General features: G+C 40.2%; 1 protein-coding gene across 1 annotated transcript; it reads left to right on the top strand.

The window, feature by feature from the left end:
* The first annotated feature begins 10,686 nt into the window (after positions 1-10,686).
* Positions 10,687-22,951, top strand: sgpp2 (sphingosine-1-phosphate phosphatase 2). Its single transcript, XM_015042931.1, has 5 exons — positions 10,687-11,286; positions 13,141-13,302; positions 18,064-18,243; positions 21,448-21,537; positions 22,178-22,951. The coding sequence occupies exons 1-5, from the start codon at positions 11,080-11,082 to the stop codon at positions 22,721-22,723; spliced, it is 1,185 nt and encodes a 394-aa protein (XP_014898417.1). The 5' UTR covers positions 10,687-11,079; the 3' UTR covers positions 22,724-22,951.
* Positions 22,952-23,331: the final 380 nt, after the last annotated feature.

Genomic DNA, 23,331 nt, shown 5'->3' with positions numbered 1-23,331 from the left:
TGCGTTCACTGAGACTGAGGCCCCCTGGCCCCTTTCGATGATGCCACTGATGTGTTGAGGTGTCTGCACCCTGCAGAAAACTGGAGATTAAATGCATCTATTACCCCGGTCAGTGCCATCATCCTATTACGTCTTAAACAATCGATGACAAGTTTTGATTTTTGCATTATTGCCACTGATTTGTTCAGTGGCAGTCTTCCCTGAATAGTCATAGTTGTGCACATTGTGTCGTGAGTTCCACCAAAACCCGAACACCTGATCGAGCCTCTCTCCGCTCACCTGTGGAGAGTCTACAAAGGCCTCTGTCTTTCACCCTCATTTACCTAGAGGAGGTAGTTTCCACCAGACTCAGTGGACTTCAGTCAACACAGCCCCGGTTTGTTGGATCTGGGTAGAGAGCAACTTTTAACATGTTGTGTTCGCTGTCAACAACCTGCGCGGATAATGGAAGGTGAGTCCAAACTAAATAGGACTATAGGCGCTCTTCATCTGCTAAACGGAATCTCATCGCGTTTTATTTTCACGGGTGGAGTGCTTTATCGCGTGCGCTTGTGCTTAATTTCACATTTTGTTTGATAATGTCACGGTGCTTGAGCGTCATTTCACTTTAACCTTTCGCACGAACGATTAAACGCAACATTTAAAGGCCAAATGTTAAGAATGGTTTCCAAAAGAAAAAAATCAAAGAGAAATTTTCTAAATTATTTTAATATTACAAAAAGAGGGAACCGTGACTGTGTAGGCTGACGAATGTGGCTATCTGAGAGGGATTTGACTGAAACTAGATATTGTACGAACTGAAAAACACGCACATGCAAAGGGGGCAAATAGAAAACAGAGATAGAGGCTTGATGCTCTTTTAAAAAGCGACACTGAATCTCCGTGTCCAATCCATTACCGGGGGACGAAACTCAAAGTCAGAAATCTCTCCTGATGAGAAATAAATGAGTTGCATCACATGCTCTGCGGAGGAGGACATTCAAAGAGTGCTGATTGAATAAATCAATTTCTTTTACACATGCTAATAATAATTCACAAAAAAGGCAGGAAGCGGATATCGTAAAACTGTAACTTCTCAAAATTTACCTAAAAATATATTTCTCTCTCTCTCTCTCTCTCTCTTTCTCTTAGAGAACGATATTTGTGGTCTTCTAATTTTTTGGCCTGTTAATACTTTCTATAATGCGTTTACTTTTTTAAAAGTAAGAAACGAACAAGGATGTATGATGATTTTTTTATAAAGCTTTAAATAAATAACTAGTTTATTTGTTGCACTGTGATCCATGAAGCACTCACATCTATACTATAATCATGAGGTAAAACATACTTTGCTAGCCAAAGTTAGAGGTGGAGATTATAGGAGTATAGGGAAATAAGTTAACTTAAATTTTCATAGAGATCTATAATATGTTATATTGAATATTTAAAAAAAAAAAAACAACAAAAATGGAATAGAAATAGCTTGCTTTTTGTGTTATTTTACAAGTTTCTGATGACAAATTCCAATTAAAAAAAATTAAATGACATTCAAATCATTCTGAGAATTAATATAGGGATTACATGCTGAGACTTGCAATTGTTTGTGAACAGAAGGTAAGCTAGCAAATATATTATTTCATATATTTTCTAGTATTGACATAGATACAACTTTCAGTTCAACTCATGTAACGAGCATATTAAAACTGTACAAATGTAACAATTTTACTACTTATTATTTATTGTAATGTTACGCTTTTTAAGTCTGAATCCTAGAAAAATGTACTTAACTGCTTTAGTCACATCTGCTTAATTTTCCCTCTAAGCACGTTTTAGTATTTTCATCATGAGAACCCCATTATGAAAAAAAACTGAAATGGTTCTTTGATCTTATTATTATTATTCTTAAAATAAATCTATCAAATTGTTTTATATTTTGGAACCAAGACAGATAAGTAGAATGCAATTTTATTTTTTATTTAATTTTAAGATAATTAGGACATTTAAAAAAAAACAGCAAACAATTAGTATTCTTTTCACATCCCAATTACATTTTACTGTGACTGTAGAAGGCGCTGTTTCAACCATACAGATCAATTTTGTTGTCCCATTCATTTTTGGCAAAAGAAGGTAAATTAATAACAAGAAAATATTAAATAAACACATAAGTAAAACATTGAGTTGTAAGACAATAAATATTTGCTTTTTAAAATGTATATAGTTAATATACTTACTAGTTGTGGGAAGGTGTCAGAATAGTTGAAGAGACACTTCTTTTGCTTCTGGAGGTGATTATATAATTTTATTAAATACATTTTTTTAAGTTGTGTTGACTATTCTGCAGGAAAACTAATTTCATATGTTTAGTCTATCTTAAATAAATAAAAATTGGATGGATGGATGGATGGATGGATGGATGGGTGGATGGATGGATGGATGGATGGATGGATGGATGGATGGATGGATGGATAGATAGATAGATAGATAGATAGATAGATAGATAGATAGATAGATAGATAGATAGATAGATACAAGTTAATGGTTTTATATGCCAGTGACAGGGCCGAGAATCAAACCTTGGGGGACTCCACAGGAAAAAAAGGAAATGCTTTAAACCATGTGAATTAAGAATAAATAATAACTGACATTTTATTGAGAATTACTTTTAACAATAAAACACTGTCCTAGAGTATTCAAGAGTTTACTCGTTTGGTTTACCTCACAGACATTCACATGGTTCCTTTCTTTTTATCTTTTTACAGAAAGTTTGTAACCTATACAGTACAATAGAGGTTCTCAAACTTTTAGGGTGAGTTTTACATCATCATCTGATATGTTTTTCATATGTTTTTCAAAGTATCATCATGTTGTCAAGAAATTACATTTGTTCTAAATTCACTGTAGTTGGCTTCATTTTCTTCGGAGAGTTCTTGAAGGATCTTCCACAACACTCCCTTCTAAGATCGATATGCTTGAACATCTCATCTTTTATTTATTTTTTTTTGGAATATCAAATTCAAATAATTATTCATTTGCTTACTAAATATTTTCTTAATAGCCTTCAACAACATTTTATTTTGCGTATCTCAAAAATGGCAGCCTTACTTGCACCACAGTTTGAAAACCCAATCACACACTATTTTCTTGCAAACATACCTGGATGCAACAGCCCTCACTTCCAGTAAATACAGGCTTGTTTGCACACTGTTGATATATCATGAATGTGGCATCTTTAATAAATGCGTCATGCTGGTTTTGGAACTTTTCGGTTAAGCCCGTGATGTGACGCATGCATGCATCCGCAGTTAGCTGCTGAATAGTCCACCCAGGCTTTTATCTGTCCAGCTCATGAAAAGCTTGTTTTATTTCAGCCAACAGGGAGGCCTTGTACGAACAAGTATGACGAATCTAAGAGATATTAATGGAAAATTAGCATTTAGCTCACTCTGAAAAAAATCTATTTGCACTTCATCAAGCTTGTACCACCAGAAGTTTACTCTGCATGAAAAATGCAACCACCCTGTTGCCTGACACTAGAAAAGGATTTCACTTTTTTTTCTTTCTTTTTTTTTTTTTTTTTTTTTTTTTGTTTACTAGCATGTAACATCCTTAGTCATCCAGTAGGGGGCATATTTGATGCACAGCAGGGAGCTTAATGTGTCAAGTTGGATCATACTCAGTTTATTGTGAACCACATTATGTAAGAGCTAACATGAGAGAAAAAAAACTGCCTAAGTAACAGGCCTCTCCAACAGCTGTTGTTTTCATTCTGTGGAGAGACAGATGAAACCAATGTGACTGGTATGCATGTTTCCTTTATTACTGAAATGTGTTTATGCATGTAAATCAGCACATAAAGGACATTTCTCTGTGCAAATACATTTGGAACTTGAACGACAACCACAGACTCTCATAAAAACTGACAACGTTTTCTAGGTCCTCAGAAATAAATACATTATGCTTACATTGGTCAAAGATTTTTACCCCCATTACTTGTGTAAAATAAGAGGGTGAAAGTGCATCGTACTTGTTGGGGAAAGGTCGAGCAGGAAGATTGAAGCAATCGGACTGGCAGGGTTCTAGCTCAATAACCATCAATAACCACGGGAAACTGGCTTTGCTGTTTCCCTCTTCCACTGCAGCCAGGAATACTTTCAAACAGAACGGCTCAGAGAAAAACATTAGTCTCACAATTTCTCAGTTTTACAATTCATGACAGGCGTTGACATCCTTTTTTAGACTATGAAGCATCAGAATTATACAATCACAAAAATTAACACCCTCCAGTTTAGCCCACTTCCATCACACTTTGCTGTCTGATCCTGATTATCCTGATTCTGTTGTATTCCATGGAGACTCAAGTGTATTCCAGCATGCAAACATTTAAGGTGGAAATATTTTCATTTCAGCATCTGCAGGGTGTTTTTATAGTTACCTACCAGCTTTTGACATCCATAATCCTACTGCATTTACCTAAACTCAGCCACATTCGCTATAAAAATGTTTTGGGAAGGTATTACCTATTACATTTTATGTATTATATAGTTATAGTTTAATCAAGCAAATTAGTTTGTAAATGTAATGGACGATAATAGCAAAATGCTAACATTATCTACTTTATTTTGGTAGCAAAGCATACCTAATTATTTTAAACTCAATTTTACTAAATATGTTGATTAAGCTAACTGTTCATCTTCATCTGGTTCAGTATCTGGAAGATACATATCTTGAAGGGTGTTACAAGTTGTGTTATCAATTAAATGTTAAAAACTGCAATAAGACTGGTGGGTTTTGTGTTGGAGCAAGAATTAAAGATTGCATCCAGCTAAACTAGGTCAGCCACAGTGCTAATGCTAAAGCTAAGTTAGCTAGCAAGATGAACTTCTAAGTCTTGAGGCAGTCTATGCCCATGAGTGACACAATGAGGTGTGGTTGTAAGTGGAAACTACAGCATTTGAAATGCATTCAAGTGTTTGAATACATTTAAAATGTATCACTACTTTAATAACATTTTATGCCGGAATCTTATATTAATGTGTTAAAATTATATTCATGTGAATGTGTGTGAATGGAAATCACTGATTTCATGTGAAGCGTCTTTGAATGTCCTGCTAAAATAAGTCCGATGCCACAAAACGATGTAACTGGTTAGAAGGCAACTCGTTTAGTGGATCGACTACGTTTTCAATTTACGTGACGTCTACTCAGGAATATTCATTTAACTTGACACAAATCAAGTTCAATTTTACCAGTTTTTTAAAAAAAATCACTGCAGGTAACTGCACCCCATTTATCTGAATGATAAAGCTGAGTTTCTAACCCTGAGGTTACGACGCAAATTAGAGAAAAGCTTGTGTATCACCCTGTGAGAACGGATTTAAAATGTTTATTACCATTTTATGCCTTAACAAAAAAGTATTATTTGTGGTTCCTTGTTAGCAAGGTGGACAAACCAGAAGAGCAAACCAATATAAGCAATCAGTTACAATTAATCTAATTTAGCTGTACATTTTAGAACATGTTTGGAAGTTGTTTTTTAGCAGTAGAACTTACATGATTTCTACTCAGAAATACTCTATTACACAAATTGTTTACAAATTGTTGAATTAATTTTAAAAGCCAATTTTAACAGTGTAGGTGATTAGGCTCTCTGTAGTACAGAACAAAGTGGCTGCTATGATAATATGATCTGTGTTATGGATAAATAACAAACCATCAATTTTTTTAAAAGTGAAGAGCCTTTTTTTATTTCAGATACTGCGATTATGCTGATGATAAAGTCCAAATTGTAAGCGGAGCTTTCTAACCTTGAGGCAGGCATTGTCAACAAAAGGCTGGTCTTAGCTGGGGTGGTCAAGGGAAAGGAGGACCTACCAGTTAAACAAGTTTATCTTAATTATTAGTTAAAATTTTGCTAATATAATTCAATAAAAATATTCCAAAAATTGTTTTTTGTTTGTTAATTTGGGGATATAAAAAAATCTTCTCGTTAGCACAGACATAAGGGTCAGGCCGGCAAATCTCTTTGTTTTCAGACAATTTCAAAGAAATTAATTCTAACATGCAAAGCCCCAATTTAACAAATTGAAGAGTTTTTTGTAACCACAAAAATTAAACCTGTTGAAACAAAAGTTATTAGTTGTATTCTAACAGTCTGTTATTTGAGTACAGCTAATTGGCTTCCAAACCTAATGGGGAGTGAACCAATTCAAAACCGGCTCACTGCGCCTGTAAAGGTGACACAATTCTTAATTATGGCTTTGGAGAAAAACAAGAGAGGTGAACTTGGAAGCAGCTGAAGTGGGAATCTGGACTGCACCTGCTCAACATTTCTCTCCTCAGAAGCAACATGCAAAAGCTTTTACATTATTCTAACATACAAAAAGGTGCTATACGTTGGGAAAACCCTGTCTTTAACTTCCAGAGTGTGAGTAGAAGATGAGAGCAGATGAGGGAATCCCCATTTACACCCGAGCTTCGACACTGTCTGATTCTGAAAGCAGTGAAGTTTGACTTCATTTTGAAACACGGTGAGGCACAAAAGTCAGGAGACAAACTGCCTCTTTCATTATAAAGTAAAGAAAGGAATAGAATGACCTCACATGCACTAAAGTAGCAAAACACGGGTTCAAAATCACAACTTGTCTCTTCATATTCCTTTGTTTGGAAGAAGTGGGCAGTAAAAACAGTATCATCCTGCAAGATAAAGGTAAAGCACAAAGCAAGGTCTCTAAAAAAAAAAAAGGCTGATTACACCAAACATCCCACAGCAGTTGTCCATACTTCTGACCTATTTACATGATTCCATTGTGGATGCAGCTTAGCTGAGATCCGATTTAAAGATTCACCACATAAACACACAGTAAGCATCCATCAAAACCAAACCCTTTCAACCAAAACCCCCAAAAAGTGAGCATATCTGTACAATAACACTGGTGGGTTTTTCTGAGATGCGACTGAATCATTGTGGACAGTTATCATACAGTGAGTGGCATAGTGGGGGTAAATGCATATTATATAGCTAGACAGTGACGGGAAGGGTACCGAACCCAAATCTAAGTACTTCATGTTCTTTTATCAAACCAAATACACCCCAAAAATTTCATCAAAGTAAGAAGTTCACGCAGCAAGACGTCCAGTCAACCCCAAAGTCCAGTGCATAAGTTTAGGAAAAAGATTATCAAGGATCAAGTTGGCCTATATTGCCCCAAACAACATGAAGACCTTTAGGTGTTTGCTATACTGATAAAAGGCCATTTCCCTTAAAAAAAAGTAAAGGGAGCAAGAAAAAAAAAAATCAGTTGCCAGGAGGCTCCTATGTACATGGTCTCACAAACACACACACGCACACACACACACACACACACACACGCAGCCCTGGTAAATCAGAGCCAGGAGCCAATCAGGCGTTCCTCCTGGAGTTACTGGTAGCGGAAGTGCGGCCTGTCTCGTGGTCAGGTCTGTATTTGAGCCAGCAGATGAGCCACGTGACGACCACCGAGAACATGGCTAGGATGCTGGCGACCGACAAGCAGATGGGTCCGGCCGGAGAAGGGGGGATGCTGTGGCTGTGCACAAAAATCAGGCCCATGAACAGCAGCACCAGCATGGACAGGAACGAGAAAATCACGCACACGCAGCCGGTGGTCAGCGCCACCCTCTTGCAGCTCTGACAGCTGTCGTAGCGCACCGAGTCCTGAGAGAGGGTAGTGGCCGTGGACACCGTGGTGGAAGGGGTCGCCTGGCTGGCGCCGGACGCGCCCGACGCCTCCTCGCGGCGGAGGGCGACCAGAGCCGGGTGCAGAGGCGGAGGGTACGGCGGCAGGGCGTCCTGCGGCAAGGGGTCCGAGTCGATGTAGAGCGGGAAATCCTCCGTCACCTTGGTGTTGTTGGGCAGGTTCTGGATCCGGTAGTCCGGGACGGGCGTCCGGTGGCGACACACTGGGCAGCTGATGCGCCATGGCCGCTCCTCCCGAAGGTGAAGCGTGTTCAGGCACTCCTCGCAGAACGTGTGCAAACACTCCAAGATCTTCGGAGCCCGCCGGTCAAGGTCGAAGTAATTGTAACAGATTTTACATTCGTACTCCTCATAGGGGAACGCCGGGGAGGCCTCACCGGGGGGCTCCGCTCCGTTTGACGGCAAGTCTACCTCTGCCATGTCATCTCTCGCCATTCACGTTCTCCGGTGAAAACAAAGGGAGCTGGCGGACAGATGCTGATGACGGTGCACGTCTCTCCTGCTCTCCCCCTCCCCTCCACTGCTTTCATTGAAACGCCATCGTTGCGCGTTCCATTAATCCCCGCTGCTCGATCCAAACGGCCGGGATCCCAGTCAGAGACGGTGACTAAACGGCTCTCGAGCGGAGGGAGATGATGTAATGGCGGTGACTCCTGCGGAGCGCGGCGCGCATCATCCACTGGGTCCCAGCAGCATCCCTGAGTCCCGAGTGCGTGTTGTTGTTCTCCGAGCTCCAGCAGCCAGATTACGTAGACGCTGCGTACAGTGGGATGCGCTCATTTGGGGGCGGTGCGGGGAGCCACTTCATTGTTTCCTGGAACAAAGAGCGTCAAAACTCAGCCGACTGTGTGGCAGCAGAACGTCAGCATCGTCCAGCTGTTTCTCCGAGACCTTCTCACTTTGCTTGACCTCTGACAGTCAGCGTGCCTCTGTTTACCGTGTTGACAAAACGCAAACACAAACTGAAAATGAAAACTAACAGTTAATCATATTGTTTATTCCGTTCGAATAATTTCCTATCAGACTGAATATGTAAACATCCCAGTTTACAGCCACGAAACTAAATATTATATGCGTTACATGGTAGAGGAACCCCTTTAATCTTTTCATATTTTGTCCCAGTACAGCTAGAAACGTCAAAATATTTTGGAGGAATTTTATGACAGGCAAGAAGCACATAACTGAGAAGTACATAGATATAGTTATACATAATTTTCAAAGTATTTTTTTCTTGCAGTAAAAATCTGAAAAGTGTGGTGTGAATTTGTATGCATTTTACTGCAATTTGCAATAAACTTTATATCATATATTTTCCTTCACCGTCAAGCTGGTGCTTTATATGTGACTGGCTAACATTAGCGACTGGGTAAGCGAGGTTTCATTTAAAGGTATCAGACTGAAAGGGTTTGAATAAATATTTACGTTTGTAAAAAAAAAAGGAAAATAGATGATAATTCTCTCTCTACTTCCTTATCTCCCCTTTCATTAGTCTGTCTCATAAAATCCCTATAAAACACACAAAGGTTTGTGGTTGCAGACTGAAGGTGCAAAAAAGTGCAAGGGTTCAAACACTTTTTCAAAGTACCATGGCTTACAGCAACACTAGACCTCTGGGGGTTAACAGATGCTGGAGCAAAGGACAGCTGCAGCCAGATGAATTCTGATCTGTTTAGGGACAGAAGAAATACAGCCGAGCAAATCCAAAAGGACAAATGGGTGATGACTCAAAGGAACACTGCAGCCATTTTAGAAGCTACAGAAGCTGATTATTCTACAGGAACTGAGTTTGTGGTCTGATCCGATTAAACTGTCCTCCAAAATAATACCGAGTCATAACTTATGTTGTGGTAAACAGCTGTGCGTACCCAGCTGTTCGTGCTGACGTCTATTCTTGGGGACAGAGAAGACGTTGTGTTATAAATACTTATTAGTGTCTGATATGAGGCTTCACACTCTGAGGTTAAAGTTCTTTGCTGATATAAAGCCTGAAAAGGGTCGGAGTAGTTCTGCTGCTGATAGTTAAGACAATGAAATAACGAATAATGAAACAAAAATACTTTCTTTTAGTATCTGCAACGTGCTATTGTGATAGCATATGCATAAAAAACAAACAAAAAAACTTTAAAAAGTGTAACATTTAATGCTGACAGTACTTCAGTTGTATGACAGCCTAAAGTACAAACCTGTTCTGGTGGTTCTGTTTGTTTTGTTTTTTTTATGCTTTGATTTTTGGATGGGTTTGTATTTGTTGCAGAAGACTAAAAGACACATGGTAACATTGGAAGAGTTGCACAGATCCACTGCATCTGTCCTAAGGACAACTGTGAGTTATGCATGCAATATATCTGTCCTTTTCTGGAAGTGTGGCACGAAGGTAGAATTGCTGAAAGGAAGCCATAAGAAGTTCCATTAAAGTTTAAGCTAGATAAATTTGAGACCTTTCTATAAATGTAGAATTCAAATGTAGAATTGGGCTCACACTGTCTGTGTAGGAAAAAATACTTCACGTCACCCTGAGCACACTAGACCATCTGTGAAACATAGCGGTGGCAGCATCATGCAGTGGGGATGCTTTAATTCTGCAGGCAGAGAAAAACGTGAGACTGGGGTGAAGGTTCAACTTCCAACAACACTAAACAGGACAGGGAAGTTGGTTAGGAATGGATGGGAAATAAAATACAAAGCAATCCTTTTAGAGGTTTGAAAATAAAATAAAAATAAAATACAATAAAATTTGAGACTGAATTGACAGAACACATTCCTGCATTACAACCTAAAATGAACAATCACAGCTAAGAGTAAAGCATCTTCATGTCTTCGAATGGAATAGTCAAAGTTCAGACCTAAATCCAATTAAGAATTTGTATCAGAACTTGCAGCTGACAGCCACTCTCTTTGTAGTCTGACTGAGCTTCTGTAATTCTGCAAAGAAAATTTGATTAAAAAAAATTATTGTGCAACGCAGGTAGAAACATAACCTAATCTGCAGGTAATCCCTTCTTCCCACTCTCACTCCTACCCCCCTCTGTCTCTTTCTCTCTCTTCCTATCAGTCATTGACGTATGTTTACGAATCCTCACGAATCCCTGCAGCAATATTAGGCAATAAATACTTTCCACTTGCTATATTTACTTTATAACATCACCTGAACCATCCTGGGATAAAGGTCACATAATCACCACTACAGACTCACAGCTACTGGTTGATCCCTGTCGTAGCCCCGCCCCCGCTGAGCTCACCTGTGACACAGCAGCCGCACCTGGCCGGGATGTTCGCACTCGTATTCTCCGTGATCTCCTCTACGCGAGGTAGATCAGCCGCGTCGCGCACCGACACTTCCTGCTCCGTCGGCCTACTCACCTGACATGCAGGAGCTGATGGCCTACCTCCAGGATCCGGAGCTTGTGGCCCGGTTCCAGAGAAGATGCGGGCTGTACCGGGTCGAAGGGTCGAATCCAGGCCCCGGCAGGAGCCGACCCGCGAACGGAGCCCCGATCACCCGGGAGAAACCACGTGGGCAGCTGGAGGGAAGCTGGGACCGGCAGGACAGCAACTCAAACTATCAATACCAGGTCATTAGATGTCTCTGCTAATGTGTGTTTCATTAGAAAAAGAAGAGAACTGGAGTTCGTTTGCATGTAGATCCTGCATCAGATACATTAGAATGAAAAAGAATAAACCAACCGGAGAGCAGCACATGCTTAAACGAAGCGTCAGATTTATTCAGAGGTTTTGCAAGCCAAAGTTTGACTGGCTTTTCTTGTTTGTCAGGCGTTTGCTCTTCCTGCGCAGCAAGACAAGTTATGTACAGGATGTTTACACTCTTTACTTTCATATAAAAGGCTATATGCTCTATATTAGATGTATTAAACAAACATTTAGGATTGAATCAACAGAACTCATGTATTAGGTGTGTAGACTTTACTCGGGCAGATTTTCTGAGGATTTCTGAGCAGACACTTAAACAGAATGAATTAATGAGATTTTAAAACTCTGCTTACTAAACAACGCCAATTATGGTTCCAATAATGTTCCGATGAACTGAATGAAAATAAGAAAACACAAATGTTATGATAGTTGTATTTTAAATCCATACTCTGTTGGGCAATCCACACAACCAATTATAATAGCCATTAATGTGATACAAATTGAAATCATTTGAATGAGTTGTTGAATGAAACACCATAGTAAATTCATTTTTGTGGTGTGTGTGCAACATGAGGTTAAAGGAAAAGGGTGTAGCCACCAGACAGTGGGCTGGTTGCAAAACTGGATCTAATGATCTAATCTTATTCCAATGATTCCTCTGCTGGCTTCTATTATGTTTTATGTCAGCCTGTGCAGGCAGGGCCAAGTACGAGCTTCTCCTGGTGTAACACATATTGTACAGATTTACAAAATTACTGTATTAACACTATGATTTAAAACAATATATTTCTCATGCTGATAAGTATATAGCACATTGTTGACTTCACTAGTATGTAATGGTGTGTAAAACTTGCATAAAAATGTGATTTGACCCAATCAAAGTTTCATAGCTTCTCTGCTGTACTCGTAAAAGTGTTATAAAAGTGTACTTGTGAAAGTGTTATGACTTTTCTGTTCGGAAAGCACAGCTGGTGATTGTCCTTCATTTTCAATACAGAAATATTCCTTAATGCCCAAAATCATCTTTCTTTTGAGAGAAAAGTGTGGTATTTGTCTTTCAACCAGCTGACTGGCAGGGCACAGCAAGGAGAATTTGTGTGTAGGACATAGTTTGGAGATTCTGTCCTACGCAAGAATTACATACAGGAAAAATTTCTTTTTTTTTTAGGCAACTTCTGCCTAAGTTTTCTTGGAGTCAGATCATGTAGCAGTGTTGCAACTGTTGCGTGCTACTCTTGGTTGATACATTTAGTACATTTTTACTTTTCTTTAACAAACACATCAACATAATAGACATTGACAGCCAGATTAAATAAAAAAAAAACTGTTTTCAAAAGGGAATTTGTCAAAAGTCATCTAATGATCCCAAAGAGTACTGGAAAAATATCCTGATACATTTGGCATAAAACTAATGCACCAGTTCAGAAAAAAGAACATCATCTCAACAGTCAAACATGGTGGTGGCAGTGTGATGATCTGGGAGCAGGAAGTCCACCTCTGAAAGGAACAAAAGGAAGGTTTTGAAAAGTCAAAGTCAAATTCTGGAGTGAAATCAAATTCTATAATTCTTCCAAAGAGATAGAAACAAATTAAATCATCATTTTTAAAAGTCTGGAAATGATATTTGGGTTATCTTTGTTAAAATGTTTTTCACAATCTAAAACATTAAAGTAGGATCAAAACAGTAAAATTTACTTTTTCACAGAAACATTATGAACTGGAAGTCAGTGATTTCTAAACCTCAACCCAAACCTAAAATGTGTGTTTCCTCTGTGTAGGACTGCAAAAAGCCTCAGTATGAGGTAAGAAACTGGCTGCTCCACTTCCTCTTCCTGTTCTCGGCTGGTCTGGGTCATGAAGTGTTTTACATCACCTGCCTGCCCTGCATACACTGGAATCTGGACCCGTTCCTCTGCCGCCGCCTCGTCAACATGTGGACCGTAAGTTTCAGCCAAAGAGAGATCACCTCTGGCCATGGGTATCTGCGAGGTAACCTCACAAACACAGGCCATCAGGATGATGCTCTCCTCCTTTACAATGCTGCCTTTCTTGTCATGTTGCTCCGTCTCCTTCTCTTCACCTTTCAACCTCCTTTCATCGTTTGACCTCCTTCCAGTGACCTGTCTCTGACACCACTAAGGCCATATATCCCCAGGCAGGGACACAAGGGCCAACTAGTCTAGGGCCCCTGACATAGCAAGGCGACACATATGAGGACACATCAGTGCCAGAAGACCGCTTGGCTCTCTCTTTTAGATGTTTATTGAGACAGTGTCCTGCCTTGTGTGACAGGAGACCTTGGAAACATGTCAAACGAAACCTTCATGACATTTTCAGTGACACACAGGCAGTCATACCGCCTCAGTCCCTCGGTGTGTGTGATGGGCAGCGTGTTTTTGTGCTCTTTCTGTCCCTGCCTCAAGCGCTTGGTGGGTGCCCTGTGTCTGAACCCCTTGTTTGGCTCCCCCAGGAGGAAGAGAGTCCATTCTTCTGGTGCACCACGGCCCCGTGTGAACTCCATTTCAAACACACACATAAACTCCAACACACGCATACTTGCAATCTCTCTGTCGCCTGCTAAAAACACTCATTGCCCTCCCTCTAGTTAGGCATTACCAGCCTCGCTCTGCAGAGCGTTTTATTGGCCCCATCAGCGTTTGAGCTTTCTCTCTCTGGACCAGCCATTTGGTCTGTCTGCCCCGGGGGCTCATCACCCTACACCTCTCACTCGCTACAGCGCCTTGCCATTGTGATGTTGGAGTTATCTAAGGTTAAGGCTGAGCTACAGACACAAACACACACACACACACACACACACACACACACACACATGCTTCACCACTGTCCTTTAATGTTCTTTCTTGGTTTTCATCGCAGGTCGACTTTGGTTGACTTAGAAAACAGTAGACATGAGAAACTATGTGGTCAAGAATTGCATCGTAGTATTGCAATACTTCAGCATAATGCATTGGGAATCATGCAAATACTCTGCCAGGGGGAATATTTCAAAGTATGCTTACAGGTAGTGACAGTAGAGGCCAAATATATTAAGAAAAGCTAACATTAAGCCAGGATTCTGGTGTATTTAAAAAACAACAACAACAACAAAAAAAAATCAGTTCGAAGCAAATCTGAGGGATTTTATAAATGTGATTTCTAGGTAGTGTATATTTTTTATACAGTGGCCTAGAAGGGCCAACAAAAATAAAAAGCCACAACAGTAAGAAGTTATGGTAAAACAGAAGTTGCAATAAACTTGCTGGTATAATGTTAGTTTTACCATAACAGTCAGAAAATGTAGGAAAACTTCGCTGTATTTCCTACAGCAAATTTTCCTTAAGCAGATTGTCTTATGCTCCTATTTCTACTTTTATGTTTTTTTCCTTTGTGCTGTCTTTTTCTTTCTGTATCACAATGACTTGGTCAGACTTTTAAGAGACAAACTACAAACTTTGAGAAAAAAAGCATGTTTTCTGGAGTGAAATCCAGCTTCACCATGGATTCTGGAGTAACCCACAGTGTTTAGCTTTTTGTACTAATTGTTAAAAGAAATGCACTTAATTGTTCTACAAATATCAAGAATGATTGAAGAAATGCACAAGAGCAACTAAGAAAAACTGTAGTCATGTCACGGTGGAAGGGGAAAAAAAACACCCGACACACAAAGCGTTTCTCCAGCCTTATAAACAACGACCTGTTCACCAGCCCACCGTCTCAAAATATACACACCCGACAGTCCGATCCAAACGTGGAAAGATCAAAGTCTCAATCTGCTCTCGGCTCGATCAATATACTTATTCACAAAGTCAGGGAGTCTTTAACTCTTCCCTTAATGTGCGAAGTCTGTCTGTAGGGTCAGGCCTTTTGATGTGAATGTCACAGCCATCAATGAGGCAGCTCAATGTGATGTTTGTGTAGAAGATAAGGGTGTCGCATCATGCACTTACTCGAGCTGGCCGCCAGACTCGGTGTATGTGAGGACAGAGACACACTCTCGTATGGATTATCGTATGAATACACAGTGGCGGTGTGTGTGTGTGCAGAATGGGCTTGCCATTGTCTGTCCCTTGTTTATTGCCTGTTTTCTGTTAGGAGTTGTGCATGTAAAGTACAGATGAATATGGTAATAGGACATTTTATATTCAGAAATGACCCAAGGGCAACAAAAAATGGAAAACAGCATCTGCACATAACAAGGCTGCAGTGAATAAAAGGGCAACATTGTTTAGTTTTTTTTTCCCCGCTTTAGTTTCAGTTCAGATTGTCAGTGTTGTGATTTTACTGCAAACTTATGGTCATTGTAGATCCTTAAAAGATTTGTAGGTGTTAGCTAGAGTGTTATAAGTTTAGATTGGTGTTGTAACAACGCCTGCCATATATATCATTACACACACCACTACACAGTCACAGACTGGCAGGAGAGAGGAAAAGTATATTATTTTCTCATTTCATACATGAAAACAAATGGAGAAGCCACTCATTCTCAGAAATATTTTTACTCTTGTTTACATTTTGCCACAAAGTTAATTGTGTTTTATTGATATTTCATGGTACACATCAAAATAAAGTAGTGCAAAGCACGAAAGTACCAGGAATGGGCTTTAGTCTGAGCCATTTTACATGGTAAATGGTAAATTATCCTGCATTTGTGTGGCACCTTATTAAGCCAGAGGACTCCAAAGCGCTTTATGCTGTCCATGACAGAGTTTCCTTCCTGAAACTCCTCTTCTTCCCGTTGAAGCTGAAAGTAGGTAAATGCAGTGCACTGTTGAATCACATAGGTACACTAGCCTACGGTTTTCAGCCCTTCATGGCTGGAGGTCCAACACAGGCAATTTTGTTTTGCAGTTTACGGAAACTGTAAAACTCAGTTGCTGTTTTTCCATTGTTAGTTTTCTGTGATAATTTACTTTTTAGCTGACTATATCATAACTGTAAACTCCAACGGTCAAAATGTTATCCCCTCTACTGTCTTCAATTTCTAGCACTGACCCTGCATGACAAGATTTTTTTATAGCTAAGCAGATCAGTTTGTGAAAAAACAAAAATCTGGCTGCAGTCCCATCTAGTATTTATGTGAGGAGTCAGGCTGAAGTGTGCTATTTTTCAGGTCTCGTTTCCTATCATCGTCGCTTACCCTCAGTAAAATGCCCTTGTGGCTAAAACAGAGCGAATCTGCCTGCAGCCTGCCTTCCTCCTGTTCAGCGTCTGCCTCAAGTCCTAAAGAGCTCTTTGTGTCTCCACATGAGCCGAAACAGTGGATCCGTCGAGGTACTTTAGTGTCTCCTTTGCCATGGTAACAAAATCTCGCTGATTGCTGTGTCAAATGGGATTGTAATAACAACCTCTCTGTTCTTCTCCTTAAACACATACATTACTATCCTGCTCCCTCTGTTCTCGCTGCCTTCCTGCTCCTCACTAAGACAGCCATTCATTAAATATACAAGGCCTGGCTTTAAATAAACCTGGAGCCGGAGCGGTCCGGCCTATCCACTCGCATGTTCTCATGAAAGAGAATATGCAGCAGATTTGGCTGGGTGCAGATGCAGAGACATAAACACCCACACGTGAATTCACCTTGCTCAGGTCTTTTGTCAGATGAAGAGCATACTCTCACCCAAAGATGCTGAAAACGATGTGTCAGCAAAGTCTGCTGTCTTCAACTCTGTTTCTTATAATAGATTTAGTTACTGCACATTTGCAGCATCGGCACTTTATACTGTGTGGGATCTGCACTTTTGTGCAGCCTAATCCTGGAGTCGGGATGTGGATTAGATATTTATGAAAACTGAAGGCTGGTTTCAAAGCAAATGGTCATCGAGATTTTCACTTTTTCAAAAATCTTTCCTCCTTTATTTGCACTTTCTGCTTCTTTTTACTCCTTCCTGGCTACTAGCCAGAAAGGTTAATTGTCAAAGAAATATGGAGGTATAAGTAACTAAAATGTGCAAGTTATTGGTTGATAACAAGTATCAGAATATACCAAGGATTTTGAAAAAAAAAAAAAAAAAAAGGGCTTCACAGTACCTACGTTTTTCCGTCATAACATGGGTCATAGAGGAACAAAGCAGCCCCTTCTGCACTGCTGGTCAGCCAGACAAATAAAGGCATTTTTTCTCTCGTGTATGAGGCAGACAGTTTGTTTTTGGAAATATTTAACTTTTCAAACCACATAAGTCATAGCAGGAAGCTAAGAGAGCACAGCCTACAACAGAGGCTACACAAGCAAAGAGCTCGGCCTATCAGCCAGCTGATATCAGTCTGCCATCCTCACAGGAGATAATTAGTGAAGAATAGAAAGGCAAAAATAATCACAAGGAACTGATGTGATGCATAATGTGTCTGACTTTAGTCATTGTAAGTGGGAGCAAAAGTATGTCCTAGTTCATTCCGCATTTGAAGGCTTTTTTTTTTTTTTTTTTACATTTTAAAGAACAATTAAAATGTATTTTCTTTGACTATGTATTGCCAAAATGATTAGAAAGACCAAAACAGTAAGCATAAAAGAATAAAGCATGTAATGGTTTTTGAAGCTGATTGTGTTATCCTACAACTGACTCATTAGTATGGCTTATACCTCAATACACGGGAAGCGTCTGCCAACATCTTTTGGGTGTTGAAAGCTTAAAAGGACGTGAACTGCTACCATTAAGCATTAATGAAAACTCTTAAAAATATATATATATATATCTCTGCTGCAGTTGGTGATGTACGTTGGCCAGGTGATGAAGGACCTGCTGAAGCTTCCTCGCCCACCCTCGCCGCCTGTGGTCAAGCTTGAGACGCGCGTGGACGCGGAGTACGGACTGCCGTCCACCCACGCGATGGCCGCCACTGCCATCTCCTTCACACTTTTACTGAGTGCTCCCTCCAGAGTACAGGTGAGCGCACGTGTTTGTTTCCACTGAAACATCATGGATTAGTACTTTGGGTTTGGGCTTCATTCATGTGTCAAAAATCCACATTACTTCCACAGGTTAATTGGACAACAAATATAGTGGATATATCAGAGTGCGACTGCACAATATGGACCAATAAAAGCAATTTATGTCTTTTTATAGTTGATTTTACTTTTCTTTGAAATACAAACCAATTCATACGAAAGTTGCCAGAAAGACTTCATTATTAAATATGATCAAGCTCATTTTCAAAATAGCAAATCCTATCCAAAATCTCTTGTCAAAGTGGAGTCTGTCCCACAGAGCCGAAATAGGCTTTTATTTCGAAGTAAGAAAGGAAGCAGTTCTCAAGCTGTGCCGTTGTGGTGACAAACACATGTAGACAAACATAGGGAAGTCCGTTGCACCACCTCCACATTGGTTCAGGAGGAAGATGGCTGCAAATTCAGTGACTCTGTGCTGTCAGCTGGGTTTTCTTAGAAAACGTTTCACCACTAATCATAATAAACTGAACTTGATTGAACTGTTTTATGACTACGACTGAATTGAAATGTACATAATTGACTTTGGATGAGTCTGTATGACTAGGAAGTGCCAATTAGGAGCATCTTCTGTACGTCACTGTTAATAGAAAGCAGAGTGTTAAAGTGTTTCCAAAACCACACAATTCGGAATGGCTTCATCAGCCTCCATTAGAGTCTTTCACAGCTCCTTTGAGAAGTTCACATGCGCTCATCGTGTGCATTAATCTTTCATTTTGGGCTTTTAAAACCTTATTTGAATTGTTGTTTAGAAACCCAATTCCAAACAACACGTGTCCAATGTGTTGTAAAAACAAAAACAGTGGGCGCACAAGTTATATTAAACCTGGATCTATTTCAGTTGCACTGGCTGAAATGTGTGCAGACGCCACAGCAATATTTAGTTAAGAGACTCTCAGTAAGCTGCACTTTGATTGCACACATTTAGTAGCCATCATCAGTGTCATAACCTAAGAGCAGCCAGATCATAAAACAAAGGATCCATCCTCCTCAGAGCTCAAGCAGGCACCGCACACAGTTTGCGGCTGCTGGGATTTATTTAAAATGATTTTGTTAACAAGAGATTTCACAACAAAAGAGGATCTAGGTATAGCTTCGGAGTGAAGGTAATGCTGAAAGTAACAAACAGGAGAAGCCTATCTTGATATTAACCTAAATGTACCTATTTAAAAATTATTAAACCAAACAAAGAAAAAAAAGTCCCCAACTAAAATAAAGAGGAGAAAGATAAGTTTTAAATAACTGGCAGTTCATTCCTGCAAATTGTTCAACAAAAATGTGTTTCCTACCATTATGGCCTGCCGAGTCAATTTTTGTATGACCGTGAGGAAGTCCAGGAGGACTTTGTGCGTTTCTCATTGTGAACAGCCACTTTTTACCCAAGTAAAAGTAAAAAAGTGGTTTTCCAAGAAATTACTCGAGTAGAAAAGTATTTGGTAAAAAGGCAACTCAAGTACTGAGTAACTAATCATAACATCTGATTTTATATTTTAGCATAATGTCTTGAAACAAATATTTTTTATGAAGTTATGTGGAAGTTCTGGCATCTTAAAGACCAAAATAGAAAGAATTACAACAAATAAATACAAAATAACACATTCAAGCAGAAGAAACACTTTTTAAAATCCTATTTTTTCAATATTAAAACTTCACATGAAGTTATTACTTACAGTAGGTAATGCGTATACAAGATAATGTACTTCCAGTGACAATTTATATTGTTTAGTGTGTCTTATAAATCTCCAAATGTCACGACAGGCTCAGCAGATAGAAAGTGTGTCTCTGTCTCATATATTTTTGGTTAAAATATGGTTGTCCTTTCTTCATTGAAGTTGGACAGAGTATTCTGAAATTTTACTCAACTAAGAGTAGCAGTAGTTCATAAAAACATTACTCAAGTAAAAGCAATTGAGTAAATATAACTGCATGCGTTGTAAACCGTATTTAAATCAGCTTAATTCATAAAATGTCCTTACTTCAGATGTTTGACGTGTCACTACCACTATTATGGCTGCCACTGCACCGCCTTCTATAATCAACAAGGCAGTTAAATCAGCATCCTCCCAGACTTGCAGTACTTTGAGACTCGGGGCAACAGATTGAAATGAAGGGAGTGGTCCTGCTGTCCGTCACATGCTGTCCTGCCTGCTGGACAATGGGCCGTGAAAGGCAGGAGCAGCCGTCACCATCAGTCACACATCAGCCACACCCATCGAGCTGCTGCTTCATCCTCTGATAGACTGCAACGAGTCAATGACTGTCAGACCAACTTCTCCGCCTCCCTCCTCTTCACTCTTCCTGTTTTTATCTCTCCATCTCAACTGCCAAGTCAGTAAAACACTCAACGAGCCAATCATTAGCTGCCTTAATCAAGCTCTGTGTTGTCGCGAAGACCAGGGCGAACGAGAAATCGCCTCAGCCGGAAGGTTTTAAGCGGGCTCCGGAGCTGTCAGACTGATTGATCTCTGCTCAGAGGGTCAGAGAAATTGGACCAAAAACCGAGACACCAAAAGTACAGTAGAGCGCTTAACTGTGCCCTAAAATTCCTCCAGGAATCCGCTGACAGAGAAGAGCACGCACAGATATAGATGAGAAGCAGGCTGCTGCTCAAGTCCTCGGGGCAACTCAGCCTTTTCCCGAAGCAGGTCGGAGGTCACGGCAGTCAATCACAGACTGACTCCCGAACCCCCCACCCCTCCTGTCCCTGGCATCCTTTGTGGCCATTCAGAAATAAAACCCCTCCCTCTTTATGAACTACCACTGAATAGGCTTCCAGCTGCAAAGGACAGGAAAAGACTTTAAAAAAAAAGGCACGGAGGTGAATGAATGCACGAGGCTTCTCTTCTCACTGTTATTTAAATGGGAATGGGGGATAAAAGCTGCCACCATATAGGTAAAAGTGTGTGTGTGTGTGGGGGGGGGAAGGGATGCGGGAGTCTAGGGAGGAGGAAGAGAGAAACACTAGCAAGATAAAGGAGTAGTGAGGTGTTGTCAGGGAGGCTGACGCAGAGAGGAGTTGCATGTGAATATGAAAAGATTTGATGTAAACATGAATATCTGGGGGAAAGTGTGCAATTTTTCCTGAGAATTAACTTGTGATCGTGTCAAAGTGATGCTTGGTGGTAAACGTGTGTTTCTGTGTCAGTTTTGCTTCCAGACAGGCCTGCTGATTGCTGCGACGCTCTCGTCTCTGGTGTCTCTGAGCCGGCTCTACACTGGCATGCACTCAGTTCTGGTGAGCCAGTCACCCCACACGCACGCACGCACGAACGCACACACACACACGTGTGTATCTTCACATTTCTATAGCCTAACATGTAGGCTGTAGAAATATAAACATAGCAAATGCAGGATTTTAGCAGAAATATCCTCAACTAACTGGTCTTACTAGTTTGTGCTTTTTTGTGTACATATTTCTTTCAACAAAAAAGAAAAATCAACAATCCACAGGGAAATATGTTCATATAGTGGAGGATCCTTAAAAATGACGTTTAATTCAACAAAGTTTATTCAGTATTTGGAAGCATGTCCAACACGGACTGAACGGCTTCGTTCACTTCCTCCGCTGCCATTGCTAAAACTACAACCATCATTTGCTTTATCACAAAAGCCTGGATCATTAATGATGCATTTTTAGATCTACTCTTTGTTGTCTTTACGAACAATGTAACTCAGCTGCCAACTAGTGAATGTCAGAAGGTGGCATCGATGCAAAACCTTTGATTTGGGCAATAATTCTGCTTATAGGCACAAATGATAAAGTCTCATACGTCTCAGATTTGCAGAAGTGCTGGATTTTAGTTATTAAGAATCAAACCTAATGACTCTACGTCATCTGACATGCTGACTAAATGCTGCCATTGCTGTGCTTTCAGGATGTGGCTTGTGGCATTTTGATCACTGCCGTCCTGATTCTACTCACCTACCCTTTCTGGGAATCCTTCGACAGCTTCCAGCTGACCAGCCCTCTGTCCCCCATCATTGCTCTGTCACTGCTGCTCTTCCTAAGCTACACATACCCAGAGCTGGACCATTACACCACCACACGAGGAGACACCACCACCATTCTCGGCGTGTGCGCTGGCTGCTCAGTGGGATACTGGGCCAATGTGCAGCTGGGCGACACTTTTGAGCCCCGGGGGCCGTTGCCTGTTCCTCTACCCACAGTAACGGCGCTGTCTGTGGCGAGAGGGGCTGGACGCAGCCTGGTGGGAGTCGTTGCCCTGGTGGGAACTCGGCAGATAGTGAGGAAGCTGAGTTTGGACGCGTTGTACTCTTGGTACAATGTTCCGAAAACGGACAAAAATGCCAGGAGGAGGAAGGAGATAGAAGTACCATCCAAGTTTGTCACATACACAGCTGTGGGACTGGTTAACTCCATATTGGTCAACAGAGTCTTTGCTCTGATTGGGCTTCTATGACCATCTGGCATCCAGTAAGACTGATCTGTAATTACCTCAACAATGAACTTCATATTTATCTCACCATACATTATTGAGCTTTTATAAACTGAAAAAGAAGTGAAAGTGTGACTCCTCAGTGGAAATGATTTATATAAGACTGTATATAAGACTTGTGACTGATCTAGAGCTTAGCTGTAAATAAAAAAAAAAAGTTTGTCCACACAGAAATAAAGCTTTCATGGTTCTAAATTTGATTGTTTGAATCAAAGGTTAGAGAGTGCAGCTATTTGTTTCAAACTGAAATGTTGCAACTTCACTTTACTTAATAGCCTTGAACTTTCTCACATTTTGCCAGACAACCACAAACTTCAATGCGTTTAATTAGGTGACGAACAAGTATGTTGAAATTAAGAAATTTATGCTACGACGGTGAAAAGAAGATCTATGCATCTATGCAGGTAAAACTTGACAGGACAAAGTCGCCAGTCCATCACAGGGGAACAACAGAAAAAACGTGTGTGTATATATACCAACACCTAAGAACAATTTATAAAGACCAACTAACCAAACAGTTATGTCTTTGAGGATATCAATTTAAAGAAAAAGTTAGATTAAATCATTGATAT

This window comes from Poecilia latipinna, unplaced genomic scaffold (assembly GCF_001443285.1).
Source record: "Poecilia latipinna isolate Pla-1442-1.1 unplaced genomic scaffold, P_latipinna-1.0 Scaffold608, whole genome shotgun sequence".
In the NCBI taxonomy this organism is placed as follows: Eukaryota; Metazoa; Chordata; class Actinopteri; order Cyprinodontiformes; family Poeciliidae; genus Poecilia; species Poecilia latipinna.
The sequence above is the reverse complement of the archived record's forward strand: the minus strand, read 5'-3'. Positions and strand labels throughout refer to the sequence as shown.